A 27948-nucleotide genomic window follows, 5' to 3' on the forward strand; every position below is an offset into this window, starting at 1 on the left:
ATCACAGTCTTTGAACAGGTAATAATAAATTTGCAAAAATCATATCATAAAGAATAAAAAAAAAATCATAAAGCATTTGAGGTACACAAGCTTATATAGTATATTTAATTTCTCGTTATATAAAATCAATTTATACAGAACTATGATGTATAAATGTTACAATTTATTATTTTTATTTTTTTTTATTTTTACAGATTTTGTTTTTTATGTATTAAAATATAATTTATTACCTTATAATTATTTAACCAGCACAACAAACAACCCATTAATAAGACACATGGAAACCATCAACAATACATGAACTAAATGAAAATTACAAATACACTTTAAAAACTTGATATTTGATGAATACTTAGACAATAAAAAAGTACATCATGTACTATCAGATTACACAGACCAACTAAAGGAGTTTCCTAAACACTTTAAAAATGATTAGTAACTCAATATAAGGAGATGCATAATTACCTTAGAAAAGATTTTAAGAATAAATCAAATCATTATATAATGTTTTTAAAGTGTTATAAATTCTTTTCACCATGCTGTTGTGCTAACAAAAAAAAATTACAGAGAAAAAAGTTAAACAGTTTTTTAATTTTAAATATACAGATTTTATAAATGTAATCAAAGACAAAATGATCCGTTAAAATTAATATAAACTTTCTTCTTTTATCTTCTATTAATGTGATGTGGATGGTGGAGATAAGCGAGAGAAGTTTAATCGTTGCAAAACTGATATAACCATTTCATGGAGTGTCTGAAATAAAAAGAAGACCATTGTTTATAATTTATATAAAATATCTATAAAAATACAAGTATTAATAAATTAAACTAATCAAGAAAAAAAATTAAATGATTTAATGTAAGAGAGGAACTGGAAGATCGAGATCTAGCATGGAACTCCAGTCACTAGTAAGGCCTTTGTACAACCCCCAAAAAAGGACACTTGGCTTCATATCAATCCTAAAAGGAAAGGGCAGCAAACAAACACAAAGATCTAGTTACTTTGCCCATTACACATCGTGGTTACATATTATAATCACAGTTACACTATAGAAAACATAATAGAATATGTGACCAATTTCCGTGTCCTAAATTTTCATATTTACTTTTAATAGTAAATAACTTATCACTAAGAGATTTAGTACTTCCTTATTTCTTTATAAAAATAATAAATTTATTCTACACAAAGCATCCACAATTGAATTTTGATGGTGAATACAACTGATAGCATAACAAAGAAAGACAAGTTTATTTTCATTTGATACTTTAATTTTTTCCACTTCATACACAGAAGCAACTAAGAAACATTTTCCTGGAAGCAGTTAGGAAACTTAAGGTAATGTTTTCTTAGTTAATTCTGTGTACGAAATGGAAACTCTGTTGTAATCTGAACAACAAATTTATTCAGATAAAACAGAAAAAATGCCCCAAGAAAAATTAAACAATTTTTTTTTGGATAATTATTAATTATTTAAAAAATATATTCAATGATACTATAAATTCAAATTAACATTTTAGCATGTATTTTTAATCGTCTGACGCCATTAAAAAACAAAATAAATGAAAAATATTCATTTTATACTAATAAAATATTGATTGACATCACTCAAACAAGAAATCCAATGCCTAAGAAAATCTTCCTTTAGAATTGCTTCCAATCGCTTGGCATAGGTCTTCTGGATTAATGGAACAAATCCCTGTATCTCATCCACTTTTATTGCTATGTTTATTTTCAGAAATAGAAAAAAAGAAGCTAAATCCAGCAAGTAAAGTGGATTAAATAAGACAGGGATTCCTAATTTTGTCAGAAACAAGTTAACAGTGATAAAAGAATGCACTGAAAAGCCCATTCATGATGGATACTTTTAGCGAAAATGCTAACACCATTTTCACTGGCAATTTCTGCAGTCTCACTCTATGAGCTTTCTTTGGAATTTGCCAAATTGCTCTTTGATTTTAGTAGTTATAGATTTTACATGAAATTTCCATCAGCTCTTACAGTCCAATTCAAAAGTTTAATACATTTTCAATTCTACTTCTTTCATGAATAGACAAAATTCATATTACTTACTTTTATAAAAAGTATGACTTATAAAATTTAATTCAAGTCTCATTCCTCGGTCTGTTCTACAGTTATGTGAATCTAGCTTCAAAAATTAAACTCATCTATTTTAGTAAATTTGCCTGGAATTTAGCTAGTGATTTCAATAGAATTTTTAATGCTGAAAATGAGGAAAATATTTTTAAAATTCCATCATGTAAGTTTTTTTCACAATTGGTTATATTTTGTTTTATATGTTAGCCTATTATAAAGGATGATAATTTTATGATGTATCTGGTTTCATGGAACAATATTGACTACAAGATTTCTAACTGGAGACTGTTCACTGATTTGTCAAAAAGGAATCTTCAGGCAGTTCTTTTGCACAATGGAAGTATGCACGCTTCTTTAACAATGGGGCATTCTGTTCCTTTGAAAGGTGTTACAATCTTGAGTTACTTTTAATTAAACTTTGGTCGAAAAATCAAGGTTGGGCAACTTTTGACAATTTAAAAGTACTTTCTTTGTTACTTGAACAACAAACCCGTTATTCCAAATATCCATGCATTTTGTGCGAAAGGGATAGTTGTGAAACCTTAAAAGTTGGTATGAAAAACACTGAAAGAGAAAGTTTAGTAGAGCCAAGCAAAGTTCTGCTTCTTCAGTTACATATTAAACAAGGATTAATGAAAGGTTAGGTTAAACTAGGGACTAATCCTAGATCGTGGATACCAGTGGTTGGTTTTTTTGGTGGTTGGGTTTCAGGAATGATCAATCTGAGACTTACAAGATTAAACTACATTTACATTCATACGTATCATCTTTTGAAGTAATAACTTATGGTGGTTCTGGAGGCTAAACAGAAAAAGAGATAAAGTTAATGAAGCAATTGGTGAAAACATTAAAAAAAGATAGTATTTCATGTATTCGCAATCAGTTTCCAAGTTCATCAGAAACAAAATAAAGGAGGATGTTTTTGTTGGGCCAGATATAAGAAAGCATATAAAAGATGAAGTATGAAATATTTGAATCTAAAATGGATGAAGCAGAAAAACAAGCTTGGAAAGAACAAAACAGTTAAAAAGTTTCTTGGCAATAAAAAAAAGGAGATTATAAAAATACTGTACAAAATATGTTAGAAAAATTTAGAAATTTAGGTTGTAAAATGCATGAAGGTGCATTTTCTAGATTTTCATCTCAACTAATTTCCCGAAAATCTTGGTGCAATAAGTGAAGAGCAGGGAGAAAGATTCCACCAAAACATGAAGTAGATGTTGAGGAGATACCAAGGGAGATGGAATGTTAGCATGACAGCTGACAAGTGTTGGATGTTAAACAGGGACAACCTGCTGCAAGGCTACATAAGAAAAAGCATCAAAAGGAGTTTTTTTTTTTTTTTGTCTTCAGTCATTTGACTGGTTTGATGCAGCTCTCCAAGATTCCTTATCTAGTGCTAGTCGTTTCATTTCAGTATACTCTCTACATCCTACATCCCTAACAATATGTTTTACATATTCCAAACGTGGCCTGCCTACACAATTTTTTCCTTCTACCTGTCCTTCCAATATTAAAGCGACTATTCCAGGATGCCATAGTATGTGGCCTATAAGTCTGTCTCTTCTTTTAACTCTATTTTTCCAAATGCTTCTTTCTTCATCTATTTGCCGCAATACCTCTTCATTTGTCACTTTATCCACCCATCTGATTTTTAACATTCTCCTATAGCACCACATTTCAAAAGCTTCTGATCGTCCAAGTTTCACTTCCATATAAAGCGACAGTCCAAACATATACTTTCAAAAATCGTTTCCTGACATTTAAATTAATTTTTGATGTAAACAAATTATATTTATGACTGAAGGCTCGTTTCGCCTGTGCTATTCGGCATTTTATATCGCTCCTGCTTCGTCCATCTTTAGTAATTCTACTTCCCAAATAACAAAATCCTTCTACTTCCATAATCTTTTCTCTTATATTTTTACATTCAGTGATCCATCTTCGTTATTTCAGCTACATTTCATTACTTTCGTTTTGTTCATGATTATTTTCATGCGATAGTTCTTGCGTAGGACTTCATCCATACCGTTCATTGTTCCTTCTAAATCTTTTTTATTGTCAGCTAGAATTACTATATCATCAGCAAATCGTAGCATCTTTATCTTTTCACCTTGTACTGTTACTCCGAATCTAAATTGTTCTTTAACATCATTAACTGCTAGTCCATGTAAAGATTAAAAAGTAACGGAGATAGGGAACATCCTTGTCGGACTCCCTTTCTTATTACGGCTTCTTTCTTATGTTCTTCAATTATTACTGTTGCTGTTTGGTTCCTGTACATGTTAGCAATTGTTCTTCTATCTCTGTATTTGAACCCTAATTTTTTTAAAATGCTGAACATTTTATTCCAGTCTACGTTATCGAATGCCTTTTCTAGGTCTATAAACGCCAAGTATGTTGGTTTGTTTCTCTTTAATCTTCCTTCTACTATTAATCTGAGACCTAAAATTGCTTCCCTTGTCCCTATACTTTTCCTGAAACCAAATTGGTCTTCTCCTAACACTTCTTCCACTCTCCTCTCAATTCTTCTGTATAGAATTCTAGTTAAGATTTTTGATGCATGACTAGTTAAACTAATTGTTCTGTATTCTTCACATTTATCTGCCCCTGCTTTCTTTGGTATCATTACTATAACACTTTTTTTGAAGTCTGATGGAAATTCCACTTTTTCATAAATATTACACACCAGTTTGTATAATCTATCAATCGCTTCCTCACCTGCACTGCGCAGTAATTCTACAGGTATTCCGTCTATTCCAGGAGCCTTTCTGCTATTTAAATCTTTTAATGCTCTCTTAAATTCAGATCTCAGTATTGTTTCTCCCATTTCATCCTCCTCAACTTTCTCTTCTTCCTCTATAACAGCATTTTCTAATTCATTTCCTCCGTATAACTCTTCAATATATTCCACCCATCTATCGACTTTACCTTTCGTATTATATATTGGTGTACCATCTTTGTTTAACACATTATTAGATTTTAATTTATGTACCCCAAAAGTTTCCTTAACTTTCCTGTATGCACCGTCTATTTTACCAATGTTCATTTTTCTTTCCACTTCTGAACACTTTTCTTTAATCCACTCTTCTTTCGCCAGTTTGCACTTCCTGTTTATAGCATTTCTTAATTGCCGATAGTTCCTTTTACTTTCTTCATCACTAGCATTCTTATATTTTCTACGTTCATCCATCAGCTGCAATATATCGTCTGAAACCCAATGTTTTCTACCAGTTCTCTTTATTCCGCCAAGTTTGCTTCTGCTGATTTAAGAATTTCCTTTTTAACGTTCTCCCATTCTTCTTCTACATTTTCTACCTTATCTTTTTTACTCAGACCTCTTGCGATGTCCTCCTCAAAAATCTTCTTTACCTCCTCTTCCTCAAGCTTCTCTAAATTCCACCGATTCATCTGACACCTTTTCTTCAGATTTTTAAACCCCAATCTACATTTCATTATCACCAAATTATGGTCGCTATCAATGTCTGCTCCAGGGTAAGTTTTGCAGTCAACTAGTTGATTTCTAAATCTTTGCTTAACCATGATATAATCTATCTGATACCTAGCAGTATCGCCTGGCTTTTTCCAAGTGTATATTCTTCTATTATGATTTTTAAATTATGTGTTGGCAATTACTAAATTATACTTCGTGCAAAACTCTATAAGTCGGTCCCCTCTTTCATTCCTTTTGCCCAGGCCGTATTCACCCACTACATGTCCTTCCTTGCCTTTTCCAATGCTTGCATTCCAATCTCCAACTATTATTAAATTTTCATCTCCTTTTACGTGTTTAATTGCTTCATCAATCTCTTCGTATACACACTCTACCTCATCATCATCATGGGCGCTTGTAGGCATATAGACGTTGACAATCGTTGTCGGTTTAGGTTTTGATTTTATCCTTATTACAATGATTCTATCGCTATGCGTTTTGAAATACTCTACTCTCTTCCCTATCTTCTTGTTCATTATGAAACCTACTCCTGCCTGCCCATTATTTGAAGCTGAGTTAATTATTCTAAAATCACCTGACCAAAAGTTGCCTTCCTCTTTCCACCGAACCTCACTAATTCCTACTACATTCACATTTATCCTATCCATTTCCCTTTTTAAATTTTCTAGCCTACCAACCTTTTTTAAGCTTCTAACATTCCGCACTCCGACTCGTAGAATGTTATTTTTTAATTTCCCTTCCTTAGTAGTCCCCACCCGGAGATCCGAACGGGGGACTAGTTTACCTCCGGAATATTTTACCAAGGAAGGCGCCTCCATCATTGCTATATGAAAATGCAGAGCCACATTTTCTTGGAAAAAAAGCAGCTGTAGTTTTCCATTGCTTTCAGCTGCGCAGTACTCAAAGGACTGAGTGATGTTGATATGGCCGTTTAAGTCATTCTGACTCACGCCCCTAACAACTACTGCCCTCTTTTAGGAATCATTCCTTAGTCTGGCTCTCAACAGATACCTCAACGACATGGTTGCACCTTCGGTCCAGCTACTCTGTATCCCTGAGCACTCAAGCCTCCTCACCAACGGCAAGGTCTCATGATTCATAGAGGAAGATCGAAACAATATTCAAAAGGAGTATCGAAACAAAAAGAAAACAATTTTATAAGGACTTGTAAGGACATAAATAGTGTTTACTATGTATTTTCATTAATTTTAATGAAATTTTAAAGTAATTTTGTTTTTCATATCAACTTGTAAATAGATTTAATTAAAAACAGATTTTTATATTTATAAAAAACTTTTTGAAGCCTTTTAGTGAAAAATCCCAATATGATGGAGAAAGATTGAGGTCATATTTGGATTCAGCACCCAAAAATACATAAGAATCAGCTATTAAATAGCACACAATTTTTTGATCATTACAAAACACAGACCTGTGTTATTAAACCTGCCTAATTTGTGCCCTACATCATTGCTGTCCTTACAAGACACATCTCATCCTAAATACAAAAATGGAATACTTGATCTAATACGTTGGTATACACCAAAATCATACTGGCATATAGTAAGTAAAAAATCATCTACCTCTAAAAGACAGTACTTGGCTTGTTTGCATATCAAATTAAAATTAGTACAATTAATATTTAGAATTGATCCTACATTCCAGCACATGACCAACAATTAAAAAAAAAAAATTATAAACTTACTTATTACAATAAACCTACCTGAGGTTTACAATGTTCTTCTAACCAACTAAAAACACATGCTGATAGTTCGGCAAAGTTCGAGACAGATATGTTGTTGAATGACATAAATAACTGATCAACTATGCTCTGAAACTGTAATATATATTGAAAATTATTTATTTTCGTATAAACTTGTGCAAAGCATATCCAAATTAGTCATGATAAAAAAATACAAAATTATTCATCTGTAGGAGAACTCTTCAAAAAGTACCTAATCACATTTGCTTTTTCTCAGAAAGCATTTGAATGTGAGTAGTAAAAGATCTGGTACAGTACAGAACCAGGACTTAGTATACATGTGTACATTTTTGTAGTCTCACAAAGTGTGTCAGTTATCAGCAGCCACTATATGTGTTAGAGAAACAGGTGTTTGTCAGATTCTCATTTTGGGCAACAATGCTATTTGAAACAATAATTCAACGCTAATTGAACAATACTATTGTATTAACTTCTGCCAATATGTTGGTGATACAAAATGAAACATTTGTAAAGTTATGCAAGATTTTGGAAACTAAGTTACGGGGATTACAGAAATTAAAGAATGGTATAACCATTCTCAAAACCATTGAACTTCAGTTAGGAGTGATCATGGTCTGCTAAGCCATCAACAAGCCATAATCCAAATTTGATCAACATATGAAGTTTGATAATGGAGAATCATCAGCTAACTATCAAAGAGATAGCAAATGAGAATGGGATTGGCAATGGTTCTGTACACATTACAAGGTAGTACACAATTTGTGGCCGCAAAATTTATACCAAAGCTGCTTTTGCCACAACAAAAAGAGATTTGTTACGATACTGAACAGGACATTCTGGAATACATCAATGGTGATCCTAACATACTCAAGACTGTGATAACTGATGATGAATCTTGGGTGTATGAGTACAATCCAGAAAGCTCAATCACAGTAAAAGTCACAAGCATCCCAAACTCAACAGTCCAGGCGGTATCTGTTTTAAATGGGCATATTTGCACTTTTTCTATATGATTGTTAACCTTTGCTTTAATGCCTTCCGAATATCATCAGAAATGTTTATTTCATTATGCACCAGTTGAAAAAGGTGTGCTTAAATTTTCATTAAACAAAATGTAAAAAAAATCGCTATAATATCCATTTATTTTCTCCTAATTCCCTAGATAACTTGATAACTGTTCATTTTAGAAAAAAGATCGAGAGTGAAAAAAGTTTTGTTATTAAATTTTACACACAATATCATCAGTTACAAATCAAAAAATACATTATTATTGATACAAAAATAGCAATACCTTCAAAAAAAAAGAAAAAAAGATTTTTGGGGAATTTTTTTGAGAACTTATATTACACATAGGACCTATATTATGCATAGGATTTTGCCTCAAAGAACATTTTGATATGACAAAGCAACACACCAAATTTCAACAAGAGCTACAGATTTTATTTCTAGCTCTACACAATTTGGAAAAAATCTAATCTTTTTTTTAAATCTGGATTGTAAAATTATTGTGCGAAAACTGCCAGACCAATTCTCAAAAAGCTGTTATTTTAATTGCCATAAAAAAAAGTGAAGAGTAGGAATCCTGAAAACAGTAAAAACTGTTATAAAAATATCATTACAGTATAATACCCATGCTCCAACCAACAAAAAATAATCTCCTAACATTAATCATCATTTAAAAATGTAATCTTATTCACTATTAAGTAATATTCTTTTCAAAGTAATTTTATTTATTTTCATTTTATAAAGTAAAAGAATCCCATCAAAAAATATAAACCCCTATAAAAAGCGAACACACAAATGTTACATAAAAGTCATTAATGCAGGGCAAACAGAAAATTTATGGTTATATTCTATTGATCATACCATAGCATTATGAAATTTTAAACTCTAAGGACCGAAAATCAAAAAGAATTAGAAATGAAACTCAGATAAGATTTTTGAAAATATCTTAAGCAAACACTGATGAGTAGTTGATGCATTAACCAAGACACTCATCAATAATTTTCTTTATGGTATACTTTGGCCTCAACGTTCAATGTAATGCTAGTTCTGCAATATTTTAGAATGCTTTAGCAATATTTCTAACCACTGAAACATTTCATTTTGCAGAAGAAGGGATTTATTTTCCAAGTCATCAGGGATCTTCAACTACATCCTTAAATAAATAATGAAGGAGATTCACTCCTAGTACAATTCAGCTACAGTCCCATTTAATTAATTGTTCGAAAAATTAGTCTTAAAACTCTATTATTCAATTATTTAATCTGTCTTTAAATATTACAAATTACATGTAATTTATCTTATTAAATGACTATTAATTAAACTCGCATTTCAAAAATTGTTTTTTTATTTTTTTCATTTAATATAGAAACACCAACAAAACTTAAGAGAATTCAGTGTCAGCAGAAGAGCCTAAAGAGCCTCCAAAGAACCTAGATAAAGATTACAGAAATATGAAAATAGTAATTTATTCTAAATTACTATTTTCTGTTTTACTGTTATTAGTTTAAAAACTACTGGACTTTCCAACATTTTAATACCCTCAGTATAATGCAATTTGTCCAACTTTACAAAATAGGTGGTTTTCTCAGCTTTAATGCCTGGGAGCCAAATTCAATGTACATGGCACATGTGGAAACACTTCAAAACATAGATCATAGAGTTTTGCAGCAACCAGAGATATGTGAGCAAGTGTATTATCATGGTGAAAATCAATTTCTTTTAGATCAGACATGGACAATTAACCTGATTAACAACACCTTTCAATCAGTCCAGCAGTGAATTGTAATACTTCCCAGTAATGGTCCTGCCTTTTTCCAGGTAGGCTATGAGCACTGCACCAAGAGAATCCCAAAAAACTGTAGCCATGAATTTTCCTCCACAAGGAATCATTTTACTTTCTTTGGCACATTTTCACCAGCTCCCAGCCACTGTTTGGTCTCTGGCATATAAGCTGTGTATTCATGTTTCATTTGCTGTTATAAAATGTTGAGGAAACTCAGCAGAATTGTGTTTAAACACCTCTAGAAGTGTGCAATTGAGTACATTTTTGGTTGAGTGGTAACAAATATGGCTCCCATCATGCAGAAAGCTTTTTCAAACCCAAAGTATTGTGTAAAACGTAGAGGATACAGTCGACTAAGATGATTGTGATGTCAGCAAACTCGCGTACCTTCAGTCAGCAATCATTTAATATGTCATTGTGAATTTTTGTGATAGATTTCATCAGCTGTAGTGGCTTTTGAGCAATCTGAGCAATCATCATCTTGAATGGATGTACAACCACGTTTAAATTCAGCCACCCACTTTTTTATTGTCGAAAACAAAAGGGAAGATCCTTTAAAGCGGACTCTCACTTTTTTATTGTGGTTAACTATTTTAAAAATGTACTTTAGAACAGCTCAAACTTCAATTTTATCCATTTTTCAGAAAATGTCAAAACTTATTTGCTTTAGTTTATCACCACAAACAAGCAACAAAGTCTAAAACTTTACAGCATACCTTCTAAAGTATCATATTTGACAAATATTATTGTTATCTGGTTATACTTGAATCATCTCTGCCTCAGTTCTTTAACTTTCAGAATGACTCTGGTATTAACTTAAGATATATCTGCTAAATTCATGATTTTGGTAAATTGAAAAAACTAGTTATTTTCTCCTTTCTATCTGTACACCACTAGTAAAATGTAACCATCAAATTTTAATCTATGTATGAACATTAGAAATTTGTATTTCATCAGAAAGAGAATGAAATAAATAAAGTGTGTACTTAACTGATATGCCCTTATGTTATAAAGTACATGAAATGATTTAATTTATGCCTTGCTGACCAAGTTAGGTGAGATCATTTTTTAACGTAACCTTTTGGCTTGTTTGTGTATGATGTACTTTTATAACTTTATAAAATTTTTCAATAGGCTTTCCTGCTATTTAACAGAGCACAATCTAGCTATTTTTCATACCTAAGTATATATTGTCGTTCTTAGACAGGATGTGAAGTAAAAAGGTGCAGTGGAAGTGAGATGTGTGTTAACAAGCCACTACTGCTTGCCGACCTCTGTAGTGCAGTGATAACATCTCGGCCTTTCATCCAGAGGTTCCGGGCTCGAATCCTGGTCAGGCATGACATTTTCACATGCTACAAAATTATCTCATCCTCTGAAGCTATACCTAACAGTGGTCCGAGTAAAAAAAAAAATTTCATGTTGCAACCAATTCCTGACATCATACACCAATTCCAGCCTGTTTCTTAACTAACATTAAATACTTCACACCTTCATACTTTATCTTTAACCCTAATATGTCTCTTGACTACAACTGTGATTTTCTGAAAACACATACATACTTAAACTTATATTAATTTTCAATACTTATTCTTTATCTTTTCCCACCCAAATAGTGAAATTACCTTCTTGACAGTTATGAGTCAGTGAGAGCTGTTGACCTTGAAAACAATGCTTATGACACTGCTAATATAAGAAGATTAATTTTCGTACTGGCTAAAACTTCCACAATCAATCAAAAAACCCAACATTTCTATTTTTTGCTTTATTTTGTAGCAGAACTCAATTTTTTGAAGTCTGTAAAAGATATGCAAAACTACTAACCATTGTTCTGCACATAAAATTAACGTTTCTTAAATAAAGAAGCCATAATTTTCCAATGCCTGTAGACTTCTGTCACTTCCTACCCACATGAGCACTTCATTTCTTCTTTTAATCCAAAAATATTCATCTCAAATATGATTTATCTTATACTGTTCACAGTTTTGCACTTTATAATGCTTCTGAGGAATGTATAAAACACAATTTATATGTTATGACTGCTAAGAAAAAAATTATCATAGTAATTAATTTTTCTACATTTAATTTGTATTTTGTTGTATATAAGATTTACATAAAATTTCTTCATATTAACTATTTGAAATGGAAGGAGATTCTTCAAACACATATAATACTTAGTTCATTTCAGATAACTAAATTTCACACAAGCAAGGTTGTACTGTACTTTAACAAATAGATTGAATTACCATCAATAACATTCATTTTAATAAATTAATCTGAACAATAAAAATAATTAATTACAAACTCTTTAACAGTGTCTTACCACTTGAAACTTTACTTCATCAGAGACTCTAGTTTCAGTATGGCCTAATTGAGTTTGCTGCGCTTTAACCATCTGCTCATAATTTGTTTGCATAATCCTTAAGGCAACAACTTCTTTTCTCAAAGCATTTCTTTCTTCTTCTTGTTTTTTCTTTTGTTGAAGTAAAAACTAAACAAAATAAAGAATAAAATATTAAAACAATTTTTCAGAACATTCAGATCAATTTCAGGATAATTTAAAACATACATTATTCAGGTTTTACAAAAGTTTGAAACCTTAATTGTTTCATAATTTTGATCTAATTTCAAGTTGGCAAAACATTATGAAATATACATAAAAGAATGAATTTAATTTTTTTTACATCATAAGATTTATTGTTTTCATATTTAATCATTAGTAAATTAAAGAACATAAATATAGTAAGAGAGCTATGTACAAAGCATACTTTGTACAAATTCTTATCTATGTGGCAGAAAGATGGAGTCGAATACAGGCAGCAAAAATGAAATTCAAGTGAAACATGCTAGGTAAGAAAAGAAGGATTAGGATAACAGGCAGTATGATTAGAAAGGAACTGAAATTGGGAAACCTTATGGAATCAATTGGAAGATCAAAGCTCAGGTGGTTTGGACATATTGAAAGGATGGATGAGGACCAAACCGGATGAGATACGACAAAAATGAAATGGGTAAATGCGATGATGGAGGAAATGCACAAGAGAGGGCATGTGGTGAGAGTAATGGAAGAGGGATGGTTCATGAATCGAGGCGATGGAGAAATTTTGTAGAAAGCCCAACCCAAGGAAACTTGAGTTATAGGGAACTGAAAATGATGATGATACATATAGAGTGTGACAACAGTTACAAAAACACAACAGCACACTGAATTCACACATCCCCCATTCAAAGTATATTTGTTATTACAAATATAGTTTCAATTAATACAAGTATCGAACACAATTTTAAATAAGTTTTTTACATGACTTAGTATACTGTGAAGTATACTTCACAGTTATTATGATCTCTTTCAATGGGGTGAAAGATGTTTTTGAATTTTCATTCACCCAGGCCCACCAAGACCAGAAACGGTCTAGTCAGGATGTAATAATGTAAATATTTTTGTTTTTAACATTAACAGAAGGATACAAATATTTTAAGGAATTTTTAATTGCATAATTACTAAATTTGCATTACTGCTAAATGTTCTGAATGTGGTTAACAGAATTTTGCAATTTCACCAAATACACTTCATACCACTACATGTACACAAATTACATAACTATACTATTAGTTCACTGCATAAAAGAAAAAGACAGTAGAGCACTGGACATTCTACAAAATAGCACAAAAGCAAAACTACAGCATAAGACTGTGGAAACTCTCATTAATAGCTGATCAATGCCACAAGGCAATATTTTTATTCTCTAGCTCCACACAAAAACATCTATCTTCATTTTTCACCACAAGTACTGGAACGAATATTGGCAACTCTTGTAGGATTTATTAAAACAGCAGTGATGGAAATTTTGGGCTCATTAGAATAAGAGAAGAAAGAATACTTAATAGCTATTCTTTGTTTAATAAGGTTTTAACTGACAAAGTTACGTCTATATTATTATGGTAACTACTTTTCATGGTTTATGGGAAGTTAACTTTTACTGGTCTGGGACTTTTTCATGATCTACAATGCTCTCTAATGACAAACAAATGAACTATAAGTTGCAATGTTCTATCTGTAGTATAGATGCGATGATTCTTAAAAGTGATAAAAGTACTACCTAACATGCACTATAAGTAAAAAAGCAATCAAAAAATTACAAGTAATGAATGCTTAGAACTTCATAATCCCATAGTTCTCTTAAATTTGCTACAGGAAAAGACATTTTATAAATCAAATTATACCTTACAATACCTATTACACAATATTATTTTACAGCTAGACCAAAAATAAAAACTGAATATGATGAGAGTGAGGAGGATAATGATCTGCAAAAGAGTACTTTGAGAAGTAAGTGTTGATTTCCATACACTTTTTTTTTTAAAGGAGAGCTAGTTGTAGTATGTAAGAAATTTCATTAAGGTTTACTTAAACATCAAAAAGCTAATTTACTTAGCACATGAAACTCAAGTGCTAAAACAATGTCCCGGACAGAAGAAAATCTCAAGGAAACAGACAGAAAATTGAAGACGATCCAAATTTTGTTAAGACAACACATTAAACTCTTTCCTATGTGGAATCATATTCTGTAGATGGCCAATACCAGTAAGGGTTATTTAGGATCCAATCTGAATGACAAACAAGAAGTAAACTGAAGTAAATATTATAACCATAAAAGAATTTATAAAATATTTGTCACAGAATTCAACCAAAACTTCCATATTCTAAAAAGTGATAAACGTAAAAGTATTACGTGGCAAACAAAATAACACATTGACTGAAGAACTAAAAGTGAAATATAAAAAGGATCAAACTATAAAGAATGTGCCAAGAAGAACAAAAACGAGGAACATGATAAGCTACTCTTAATGTTTGATTTACAGAATATAATTTTATGTCCTAATATAAACATTAGTTCTTTCTTCTACTGAAGAATATTTGTTTCATTTAATTGTGCAATATGGTTAGAAGTTATGATATTCTGTAGTGCTAATGATATTGCTAGTGTACTTAGAAGAATTTTAGATGAATTAATTGAAGAAAATTATGCTGCAGTTGTCCATGTACCCAAATGGCTAAATGGTCTAATCCATGCTTCCTCCCGGAACCGAATCTTAATTATGTCTAATGCAATTCAACATTTTTTGAGGGACAATTCTAATATCAAATCAGTCACTATGTAATTCTTAGTATCAAGACACTCTTGCATCCAAGAGATTGACCTGCTCCTTGTATCTAATTGGCCTAATTAGATTACTGAAGCAGGTGAATTATTGCAACCAGTATTATGTAATTCAAATGAGACCTGATTTCAAAGATTTCTCAGTTACTGCCAAACTATTAAGTTAAGAGCTTGTTTCATTTTTTCTTTTTTTTTTATAAAAAAATATATCACAAAGTAACAAACTCACAACTATACACACTGTGCTTTTGTTTTGATTAAATTCAATACATGTCTCCTCAGTAAGTAGGAAACAAGTTATTGTTGAACCTCGCCATAAAAGAACAAAAAAAACTCTTTTTGTACTCCACCTTACTTCTTGCAACCACTACAAACATTAAAAAATATCTTACCTAACTTAGTTTAGAAAGCATTTACAACATCTGACAAGAGTGCAACATTCAAGAATAAGATGTAATAATAATAATCCGACATAATTTCATTGAGATCAGTCCTTCAAATTTTAAGAAATAAAATTGTAAATTGCCAATTCTCAGGTGACCATACACATTCTGACATCTGTCATGGAACTTCTTACTGTTCCATTAACCATGGCTTATTGGCACACTTCAGATTAATTGGAATAAATTTCAAGTTTCACGATTCTTGCATAAAAAAACAGATACAGATCATATCCCACTTTGCAGGCTTCCTAATTTCAATATATTAAAATATATCGAACTAGATATAAACAATTTGTTGTTCTAATAATGGTACCAGCAGCTTGCTAACACGAGGGAAAACAGTTTTTATCAGTGAAATTAATGAACACCAAAGTGCTGCTGTATACATGTTCAATAAACAAAATTACTTTCCAAATATGTCCTGAACATTTATTAGTATATGAAATAAATAAGCATTACAAATGAATGATAAGATGTACAATACTTTATAAAAGTGTAATTGCTTAGATTATAAACTACAGTTTATTGTTGCTTAAATTTCTGTGTTTATGTACATACCAATCCCCAAATAGCTTTATATCTAACAACGAAAGGAAGCAAAGTCTCTCATCAAATTTCACATTACCAGTTCTCTGCAGTAATTACAATAATAATATACAAGATAAAACACATTTTGTGTAATTCATTATTTCATACAAAGTATTAGGGTAACCGCTATTCTCCAGCGAGCTGTAACTACTACATTTTAATATCTATTTTGAGGCTGTAACTTTGTAATCTGAGTAAACTTATTGGCACTTTCTCAAGACCACCTAGCCTGAGGTCAGGCAAGACTGATTACTAAACTGTAATCAGGCTCAATAAATCTTTAAAAAAAGAAATAAAAAAATATTTAGTATACTACTGTATGAAATCTCTAAATCTATTTAAATATAGGTGTATAAGGTCTGTTTAAATGTTAGGGTAAAGTTTTACAGTTTAGCAACAAAACATTTTTACAAAAAGGATATCAGATTATAATGATTTGTCACATTTTTTCATACATAATTTTTTGATTCTGTAAATCACATTGTATTTTGTTATTTAATTAAAATACTTTCTTTGCATTTTAAAATTAATGAATATTAAACTAGTAATTTTCAAAATAATGTAAATACTAACAACGAACCTTTTGGAGGTAAGTAGTGACACCTTCAAAAGTAGAGTTCCTGGTAATGTAATCTTATCCTAGTAATATAATCTCAAGGTTACAATTCGCTTAAAAAATTTGTAATCAAATAATATATTATGTATTTGAGAAACTTAACACAGATTAACAAGTTATGTTGCAAAAATGACAATTTATTCAATCAATGTCATGATATCATTAATCTATGATGAGAAAATGTAGTGCTATTCAAATCAAATAATGTATTCGAATAACACAACATAGGCTGAATATATCCTTCAATCACATACAACTCCTAACCATTTTTTAAGCAGGTACCATTGAAAATACTATTACCAGTAACTCTACTGAAGAAGGTGTTGGCAATTAGCTCTGAAAGAACTAATTTCCAATAGAAATTAGCTTTCAAAGAAATTGTTCCATTATTTCAAAAGCAAGTCATCCTTTAATTATTAATAATGTAAAATTTTAAGTACTTCACTGTTAATAATGGTAGATAAATAATTGTCTTTTATATTCAAAGAACAATATAAATAAGTAATAAACAAGATAAAAGACCGTGTATAATAACTAATGATTAAAGTTAACAATGATTTATAATAACAATGAATGAATACAGTAAATGCTCTTAAAACACTTAAATTAATTAATGAATAGAAATTAAAGCAGCATGCTCCGACAATAAAGATGTCATAGTCAGGCATGACATTTTTCATACGCTACAAAATTTCCATTTCACTTTCCCATGTACAAGCTCCAAGTTTATATGGTGAATTAATCAATAAAAAAAAAAAGAAGTTAAATACGCTAAGGAACAAAATAAATTAAATGATTAAGAAACAAACCTGAATATAATCTATGGACTTTTGAAGCACAGTAGCCTTGCTAAGTTTGTAACCAGAGGCATCAGTTTGTTGACATGTAGGAACAAGATCTTGCAATGAATCATAACCTTTTTTTATAGCATCTCTTCTTTTCTGTTCAGCTTGAGTATGAGCTTCGCGTCTTCGATCCTTATAAGACATCGCTGTACCTTTACTATCACTGTCCTCATCTTCTACCAAATATTACATGACATCACTATCAAATTCATTAGAATATAAATATCTAATACTATTAATATGATAATTACCAATTTTTAACTACTGACTCCCAATTAGTATTAATAATACAATTCTTTAAACATAATTCTCTTAATTATTATTAATTCTTAATTCTTTATAACAATTTTAAAGTTTTAAATATCTACTTATTTGACTATACAGATAAAAACAAAATTATTAATATTTATGATGAAGTTTCACTTTAATTCACATCCTTTGATATTTACACAGTATTCAGAAGACAAATTACATAATAGCAAAAATCTACAATAAACTTGTTAAAATGTACAAAGTATTTGTTGATTTACTATCAACAAATTTGATTATGAAAATAAAACTTCTAAAGAGTTTTATTTATTATTACTTCACCAAATAATATTTCTTCAAAAAGGAAAATGTTTTAAATTTTCACATATTGAAGCTAATATATTATTAATATAAAAAAATAACATGATATGAACTGTTAAGATGAATCTTAACATTTTAGGAACAATATGAACTACACAAAAATACAAAGTATTCAGATCTAATACACTTTTCAACTGCATCCTAAATATGCATCTTCCCAATCAAAAAAAAAAAAATTGCAAGCAATAACAGCTAAAAAAATAACAGCATATCAATGATGAAGGTTACAAAAGCAATCAAACATTTTACAAGCTAAGTTAAACAGATGATAAAGTTAAATCAGTCTGAGTTGTCATTAAAAATTAATATTTTTGAATAATATTTATTCTCAAATCTCATGGATAAGAACATTCCTCTAAGGTATACCAAATAAACTGAAAAAAGATGGATAAATTACAGAAACAACATCAAATTCAACTCACCATGTCCACTACTACTACTCATGTTTCCACCTACATTTTGATTCGATAATGTATGCAATGAACCAGCACTGCTTGAACGAGAGAATGGAATACGACCGGTTGGGCTTGATGGTTCTACTTTCATGTCTAAATGTAAGAAAAAAAAATTAAATATGAAAATATACACATAAAATAATGAATAAGATGACAATTCATTAGCACAACTGAACTAAATTTTCTACTAAACACTATGTTGTAATGTTTTTGATAATGTGCAAGAATTGTAATTTTAGGTTGCAATTATAATTTTCGATATGGGCATTTTTTCATCATTGGAAAAGATATATTCTAATTGTGAAAATATATAAGATATGAAATCTTCTATCCAATTACTGTGTCTTTTGTTTATATTTTTACTAATTAGATATTAATTTAGCTTAAAAGATACATTATTATTCACTTCTCCGAAGTTTTAATACAATTTATTCCAAAAAAACACTGTAGAGAACATTTTGTATAATATTATGATTATAAAATTAAAAATTATATATATATATTTATATTGCTACCCAAAAGTTAAAGAAATTTGAATATGGCATGTCAATCAATTGTATTACAGCAGTGTATCACTTTACAATACAGCGATGCTAATGCATTGCATATCGATCTGTTAAATATAGAACGAATAAAAATCTAACATCTGGCAGAATTCTTGGATATGTTGTGAATATTTATAAAACTCTTATAAAATTAACAATAAAACTCTCTCTATTACAATTACATTTTGTTTACACTTCACACTAAAAATAAACTGAATCCTACTCTGAAAAAGATAAATTAAAAGTTGTCCAAGATAAAAGCATCTCCCAATAATAATCAGTATTCAAAAACACCTGTTCCTTCCACTGAAGGGCATCCTATGCGTTTTTCTGCCTAGCTCATCGCTTCATTGCCATAGCTCTAATAGATAATTTCAGGGGTCTCAATCACAGATTTCTTAAGTTGATGCAAAATTTGATATTCTCTGCTCTGCCATGCTGTTCATAATGAAATTGCAAATGCACTTGTGCACTTTATCACAAAATGACATGTAACACAAATGCCAGTGTATGTGTAATGATATTAATCATTTGGCATAAAAGCTCAAGAAGGTTACTGCTTGCCACTGTTATATTCTACATATTATTTTGAACCGATCTCTGAATTTTTTGACCGCACTGATATTTCACAAAAAATTATATTTTAAACTTATTTTAATCTAGGATATAGTAAAAATTAATATATTAGTTCATTAAAGTACACTTCAAGTTAATCTGAATATTTTGTAATCCAGTCTAAAAGCAATGTTGTCAATTATAAGTTAATAAAGACCTACAATTGACAACAATTATAGGTGTAAATAAAGACCCTTTTACAAATATACATTATATTTTTACTACAAATACATTTGCATACATAATATGCATAATAATTCATAAAATGATCTCTAATTTGTACTTCAAAAGAACAAAATCTTCCCAAATCCACTTTCATACAACAATTAGACCATTATATCTAGACTGCTACATCAGAGGAGCCAACTACCTGTGTAGATAAATGCAAATTTTGTATAGCTAATGACTTATGTAAAACAACTTGAAAAACAGATTAAAAAAAACCTTTAAAGATTTGTTACCTAATACTCTGTAAATCAATATTCATAGGTTAGATAACCATGTTAATAGTACATAATAAACATAAATTTAATAATATTTTAGAGTATCTTCATTCATTAATTACAGATTTTTAAGTATTTTTAGTCACTAGTTAACCTTTTTTAACAGGTAAGATTTTGTGGTATTATGACGAGATTTGAGTTACCAGTTATAGAAACAGTAATTGTGCCTCCATAGTGGCCACTGACCTCATGTAAAATGAAAGGCAAAGCAATTGTGTACCTACACAAATTATTAAAGCCTCACTGAATAATCAAATTTGATTATTTGAAATTATCAAGTAGGATATAATTCCAGCATGTTTCAATAAGTTATGTTCATAATTATGCAAATATTTCATTAACATTAACAAACCCCATATCAAATCCTACGTGCATTCAATTTCCAATTTAGATCCATCTATGAACAGTTAATTCACTACTAGTACTAATTTTCCTTGTTGATAATATGTGAGCATATAAAAATATAGAAATAAAATTCATATAAAAATTTAAAAAAAAAAAATTAAAAAAAAGATTTTTTTATAAATAGCTTAAAGATTATTTTTTGATATCTGATTAGATCATATTTTGAAATAAATCAAACGTAATTTTTTTATAAATACTTTTTAAATATTAAAAAAAAAATAAATAAATATTTAAATAATTACTTTACCAAACAAAATTTTGTTAATAACATACCAGTCGGATACATTTGGTAACGTGAAAGTTCTTGAAGTATCATGACAAAATAATAACAATAATGAAAAAACGTAATAAAACAAAATACAAAAAATATGATGACAACCAATATTAAAAATAAATTATTCAAAATTACTGACACACAATACAGCACAGAGTTGTCAAGTATGAAAAGAGAAAAAAATTACATTTTACATTTAATACAAAGGTCAAGATAACTAAATCTTTTACTGATAATAATAATGAATGCCGCTAATGCTACACTGTAATAGGCTGTTTATTATGTCTGATTAGATTTGTCCTTGTATTAACAAATTATAATGCAGTATAACATTTATTTTAAAATATGCTTAATTTTACATTTGGAAGTAGTCAAAATGTCAAACCTCAGCTATAGCATTTATGAACAAAAATACTTACGTAAATTAAAATACAGTTTTTTTCTCTTTTATAGTTAATGAAAGGACTACTACATGAATAGAATTCTATACTTAATCTAGAAACTTTACAAAATTATTTCATAAATCATCAAGTGCTCTTCTCTATGAATAATACTCGTATTAAATAAATTTAATAACTACAGAACAATCCTGACTATAAAACATTCCATCTTAAACAATACAGTTAGCAGCCACCTCACCTTTATGAGTTGCATCCTTAATTTCATAACCTCTAACATACATATGCTCAATATTATCCTAAGCCTGTCCCTGCCTTTTGAGTAAATCTCATCTCAAGTTTCAAAATTTATAACAAGAAGTCTTTGTCTTATACACATTCATAGTCTCCTTATTCAGCATCTATTATCATTTATTATTCAATTAATGTCTTTTTTTAATTATTTGGTAATTTAAAATTAATCATTAAGATTACTGGATCAATAATATTTTCTTTCTCAGAAGTTCTTAACTACTTTTCATGCATTATATTAAAACTTACTATGAAAAGTCTCACCATAATATCTTTCTCTCTAATTTGTATGCAATTAATTACATAGTCTTTTCTTCATTTAACTGAAATATAAGTATTAAATTTTTAACAAAAACAGTATTATTCCTTAATTTTTTACTTCTTAGCTAGTTTTTCCAATTAATAAGTTCAACAAAAGTGTCTGACAGCAGCCCATATTCTAATTTTTGTTTCATTTATTGTTTCAAAAATTCTGTAACTTCTCCCAAAATTCTGAACCTATTCTTGTCTCCTGTACATGTGAGGTGTGATAAAAAAATAATGTGAATTTTAATCTTCATCAAAAAGAATTTACTTACTCTTCTGTAGTAATATTGTCCCTTCAGAGTAGTCCCTAAGAGATGCAACACAATTCTGCCAGCATTTTTCCAAGTCTCAAAACATTTGTGGAAAGCATTTTTTGGTGTAACCTTAAATTCACTGAACAATTTTTTCTTTATTTCATTTATTGTCTCAAATTTCTCTCCTTTTAATGTTTAGTTCTCAGGGTGCATGTCTGGAAAATAAGGATGATACATATAGATATCTGCATATTGTTTCACACAAACTATAAGAAATTCCCACCTATTCAGTAACTTCTCTAATAGTGATTTAATGATTATTACTGATCACAATGTACATTTCATTTTGTCAAAATTTTCATCAGTTAATGATTTGTTAGGACGTCAACCCTTTTTTCCTCTTCATTGCCTTCTTAAAACAATTTGTACTTCCCATAAATCATTCATGTTGATATAACATCTTTTCCAAAAATCTTCTCTAATATTTTCACCACTTCACTGCACTTTATTCCACTTTCAACACAAAATTTAATACAAATCCATTGCTACATCAATTTAACAAAGATAAATTGTCACTAATAACAAAATTATTAATTACCAGTTATTACTAACTACTAATTATTTTGCTTACAATTTCAGCAATAATCACTTGTGACAAACTGTCACAGTATAAGCCATATACTGTATAACAATAAAAGCCAGTATTGATGCTGAAAGCAGCTTCTGTAAAATTAAATTAGCTCAGAATTAGTAATTCTTACTTTTTTTTAAATGACAACCTTCTACAAATGCAAAAATCTATCATGACAATTGAATTAAAACCTCAATGATTTATTACAATCAATCAAATATTTTAAGAGGACAAATTAAAAAACATTATTCTTTAATATGGATGGCTGATAATATTGATATATATCATAGACAGTCCTGCCACCACATGGGAAACAGACTAACTCAAGTCGATAAGGCAGTACACAGAATTAAAAAATTCTCTTTTATATTTTTTTACACCTCATACATCTACAATATTGCTATCATCTCTTTGAGAACTCTAGGTTTCAGCATTATAAAATTATCTTTCTAATAATACTTTTTATGCCTTCTTGAAATCTATCAGTATTGAAAATAAACTGAAAGGTAACAATATAATTTAAAAATAATAAAAAATTAAGCTACAGATTAAATAATTATAACCACATTACTTAAGTACACAGTCAATATGTCAAAGTAATAATGTTGATTATTATTATTATCAGTATAACCTTCACTACCACTGTTGTAGATATATATATACATATATAATGTAAAAAATACATGTGTATTAATTGTATCTTAACTGCTGTGATCATTAGCTAAAAAAGATTAACATGAGTAAATAAATATCATAGTATAATTTTAATGAATTAAGTATTCTTTTCAAATGTGTTAGAAATGAATTTAAAAAGTTAAGTGCACATAGAAAAGAACATGTATAAAACACTACTACAATTTTGGTACCTTGAAAAGTGCTAATGAACACAATTTATAAACAGAAAAGAAAGGAGCCATAGAATTTTAGATTACATAAATTCATTTAAATTAACTTTTCTGATTGAAATACACAATGTAACAAAATAAATAAAAGCACCTTAAAGATTACTAAACAACATCAAGTTGAGCATTGTAAGCCAGTATTACTGTTAAATATAAACAAACAGCTTCTTAAAATTAAGTTAGCTCAGAACTAATATTTCTTATTTTCTTTAAATGACAACCACCTATGCATATAAAAAAAAACTATCAGGACAAGTGAATTAAAACCTCCAAGGTTTATTACAATCAATCAAATATTTCAAGATGGAACAAATTAAAGAGCATTAATCTAAAGCAAATATTACATAATCCCTATCAACGCATTCCAAGTGGCAAATAATTAAATACAGAAAAAACAATTAATTAATAATAATACAAACAATTAATACTAATATAGCATGACTATATAAAACAAAATGATTAAATTGTCAAGATTTTTTTTATTAAAATGATATATTACTTACAAAATTAATTTAAATGACTTTTCAGATTGGAGGAAGAAAATTACATACAATAAACTTGTCTAGCCCCTACATAGTAACAAGTTACGTTAATCAAATTATAAATCGAGTAATACACTCGTTAATAATAAACAGGTAGTCCAGGTTAAATGCATCCAAAAGTAATGGCCTTTATTTAGAAAAACAGTTATCATAATCTCTTAAATGAAGGATCAATCAATCGGAAATATCTCCAAGATTTGTTCTGTATACTCTTAAAGTCTGCAGAATATGCATGTGTAAGCACACCAAATCACAATGCAAATTAAAATATAGTCAGTATTAATCAGTTGAGATGTGAACCCCACAACAGAAGGTTCAGTGCATGCTTTGGTGAGCAGAGTTTTAATCAGTTATGCATGTTCAATGATGTGTACAAACTGAATAGAATATCAATCCTCCTACATCCAAATCTATTCATCTATTTTGTACTGACTGAAACTTCGCTAGCCAAAGCACGCTCTGAACCTTCGGCTGTGGGATCCACATCTTGACATACAATTGCATTGTAATTCGGTGCCCTGCACATGCGTACTCCACTGACCTTCAGAGCATACAGAAAAAATCTTGGAGATATTTCCTATCAATTGAGCCTACTTTTAAGAGATTACGACTTGTTTTCTAAATATAGGCCATTACTTTTGGATATCTTCAGTCCAGACATCTTCTTTTTTTTTTTAAATAAACCAATTCCACTTCTCAAAAATCATTTAAAATTAACAGAAAATAATTAATTGTAAGCAGATTAACTGATTCTACACAAATATCAACACATTTCTTCAATTAAAATATATATAATAATAAATGAAGGAATTTGTAAATATCTCATATTCATTATTTCTTAAAATAAACTCAACAAACATTAAGAAATATAATTATTAAAACAAACTCATCAGTCTATCTAACTGCCAAGTTTAACAAGCAAAAAACTTTTCGTTCTTTAATACTTAAGCAAAAAATACAAACATACAGTGAGGTTAATTATCCAATTGTTGTTATTAGTCAACATTTTGCCTTCTACATCTGAGATCTTCAATCTAATTTATATCAAGAAATTAATAGGCAACTAAAAATAGATTTTCTGTACAAAGTAAAATGCTGAAGTATTTTATCATATTAGTTACAACCGATGTGTGCAGATTGTACTTTTTAATGATGGTAATATTAATATACACAATAAATATTATTGTTATTATTAAGATAATAATTACGATTAACTTTTCTGTTAAGATCACTACAGTTTCTATGTTTAGTACTGTGTATCTTTCTTAGCTTCATTTTCTTATCACTTGTTGATGTGTTATTCTGAAATGCGTCAAAAATGATAAAAAAATGAAGCTAAGAAAGGTAGGCAGTACTAAACATAGAAACAATAAATATTCTTCATGGTTTATTTACTTTTTAAATATATTAGGTTTAATTTAAAAAGACACTGAAATAACTTGAAATTGATACTGATATAAAGATGCAACTTAAGTACTACATGAGTCACTAACAAACAACAATGCATAACTGAACTTGTAACATACAAGGCACCCACAGTTGCAAAAACAAATATCAACTTTAGGAAATTAAAGCACAGAATTAGGCAACATATATAAATAAAATAACCCTAATATGCAAACTTTGCACATAGCACATAAAAATCTATATTTCATATTTCAACACAAAAACGATATGAAACTTATACTAAAACATCACAATATATATTAAGTGTATAATTTGGTTATACACTTAAGAGGTTTCCTAATCTTTGCAATACAGTACCATTAATAACACTGCTGTGATGAACACACTGAAAAGAGTAATAATCCGCTCTGAAAAAGCTTTAGAACAAGTTTAATGCAAATTTTTTATAATTTTTCATAATTCAACTGATTCAGAAAAACAAGAGAAAGACAATAATAAAAACTGTTGAAGCATTACTGATGTAATGTGAAATCTGACTACATCCAAAACATTTTATATGAGGTACAAAACTGCATCATAAAAATACTAAATAATTACATAGTAAAATACTAACAACACACAACATTTTTAAGCATTCTTCAAGATAAAAATAAACAACTTATTCCTGCTGTGCAAACGGTTTATTTGTTAAGCTAAAAATTGTTTTACTTTAAATCCAAATCAACACATCAAAATTGACAATGATAAACAATCAGTATATTACTTATTGCAAGACTGCAGGCGAGGTGAAAGCTTCATCTGTACAAATACATTACTACCGATGTAATAATTTTTACAAAAAAATGTTTTACTTTCAAGAATTAAAAAAAATTGATACAAATTAAAAATTAATTTGAATGAAAAAAGTGAGGAGCAAAATACACAAGATCTGGCAAAAGTTTGTAATTTAAGGTTAAGAAAGCGTTCTTCAAAATCTAGCGTACAACCAAAAAAATTCCTAACTGCAACTTTTAAACTCACATTAAAAATAAAATACAAATTAGAATAAATATAAAATAAAAACATCACATTTTCAGCAAATCAACTCACCTAAATAGACTTCAAGAGATTCTCCCATACCGTATTTTACATACTTTGTGCGTATGACATATTAATATTTACATAAAGTTATAGAACACCAAACATTTTATTAAAAATGAATGGTACAAATAAATTCTTACCCAATAGTTACATTTTCAGAACGCACTTAAAGCAAGCCTAAAAAACACATACCAAACGCCTAATCTACCTCAAAACAATAAACCAGAATTACTAATTAATAACATTACGATGTAAGCGCTATCTATTAGTTCACAAAGTAATAGTAAGCTGAAAACGTTTGTATTACTATCTAGAAATACCTGTCTTCTAATCGCAACCTGATACTGCAAACATTTAAATGGCTAATATTATTAAAAACCAACAAGAACAACTATTAGCAGTATTTTTTTACTGAAAAGCCTGATTGTAGCAATTATTAGCCAAGTTGCCTTAACTACTGTTTAGTAAGAGCAGTAACATTATGAGTAGTCTGCCAAAAAAAAATGAAAACTTATTTTGCAGCATTAATCATCGAGAGTAATGTAAAAATTAAGAATTTTAATTTTCAGTAATAACAAAAGATAGGATATTGGAAAACTTAAAGTTTCTTTCACATTACAGTTAACAGTTTCAGTTACAGCATATTACATCTGTATTTTCATTTGGTCTTAATTTCTTTATTCGTTATTTTAAGTTTAATGGCAATATTTAATTCTTTATTTACAAAAATATAAATTATGCTGTAATTCTTATTAAAATTTACTTCTGTAAGTGTGAAGGTAGGAAAAACTAACGTCTTTTGGCTGTATGAAAGCTTGAACTTTATATTTCTTTGCTCAAAAGATCCAAACATGAATTTACTGAAAAAGCAAAAACGCAAGATTCCATGTAATACGTAACATTAGCTTAAACAGTGTTATGCTTCAGATTGTTTAATCATCATCTTAGTACAGTAATAAAACTATCAAAAATGCAAATTTTCGTTTCAGTATGATTGTT

The 27948-nt window shown here is 29.3% G+C and overlaps 1 protein-coding gene across 12 annotated transcripts; it reads right to left on the reverse strand.

Moving 5' to 3' along the window:
* Positions 1 to 166: 166 nt before the first annotated feature.
* Positions 167 to 27293, reverse strand: bigmax (helix-loop-helix-leucine zipper transcription factor bigmax). Of its 12 annotated transcripts, none has more exons than XM_075374797.1 (7): positions 26959 to 27188; positions 22406 to 22602; positions 18764 to 18889; positions 17676 to 17884; positions 12381 to 12548; positions 7270 to 7383; positions 167 to 754 (listed from the first exon to the last, which is right to left on the reverse strand). In XM_075374797.1, the coding sequence occupies exons 3-7, from the start codon at positions 18885 to 18887 to the stop codon at positions 677 to 679; spliced, it is 693 nt and encodes a 230-aa protein (XP_075230912.1). In that variant the 5' UTR covers positions 18888 to 18889; positions 22406 to 22602; positions 26959 to 27188; the 3' UTR covers positions 167 to 676. The 12 variants fall into 12 exon arrangements, with proteins under 12 accessions (XP_075230912.1, XP_075230907.1, XP_075230914.1 ...); XM_075374792.1 differs by having other exon boundaries at positions 17676 to 17887; XM_075374799.1 differs by lacking the exons at positions 22406 to 22602; positions 26959 to 27188 and adding an exon at positions 27270 to 27293.
* Positions 27294 to 27948: the final 655 nt, after the last annotated feature.

Source organism: Lycorma delicatula, chromosome 9 (genome assembly GCF_047948215.1).
Source record: "Lycorma delicatula isolate Av1 chromosome 9, ASM4794821v1, whole genome shotgun sequence".
Taxonomy (NCBI): domain Eukaryota; kingdom Metazoa; phylum Arthropoda; class Insecta; order Hemiptera; family Fulgoridae; genus Lycorma; species Lycorma delicatula.

Bases quoted from the DNA above. Each gene is read 5' to 3' on its own strand.
- bigmax (XM_075374788.1), bottom strand. From the start codon at position 21,820: ATGTATGTTAGAGGTTATGAAATTAAGGATGCAACTCATAAAG. The intron at 18,890-21,777 runs GTGAGGTGGCTG...TCTTACATTTAG, and splicing joins TAAGGATGCAACTCATAAAG to ACATGAAAGTAGAACCATCA. The intron at 12,549-17,675 runs GTTTGTTTCTTA...TATTTTGTTTAG, and splicing joins AGTCCATAGATTATATTCAG to TTTTTACTTCAACAAAAGAA.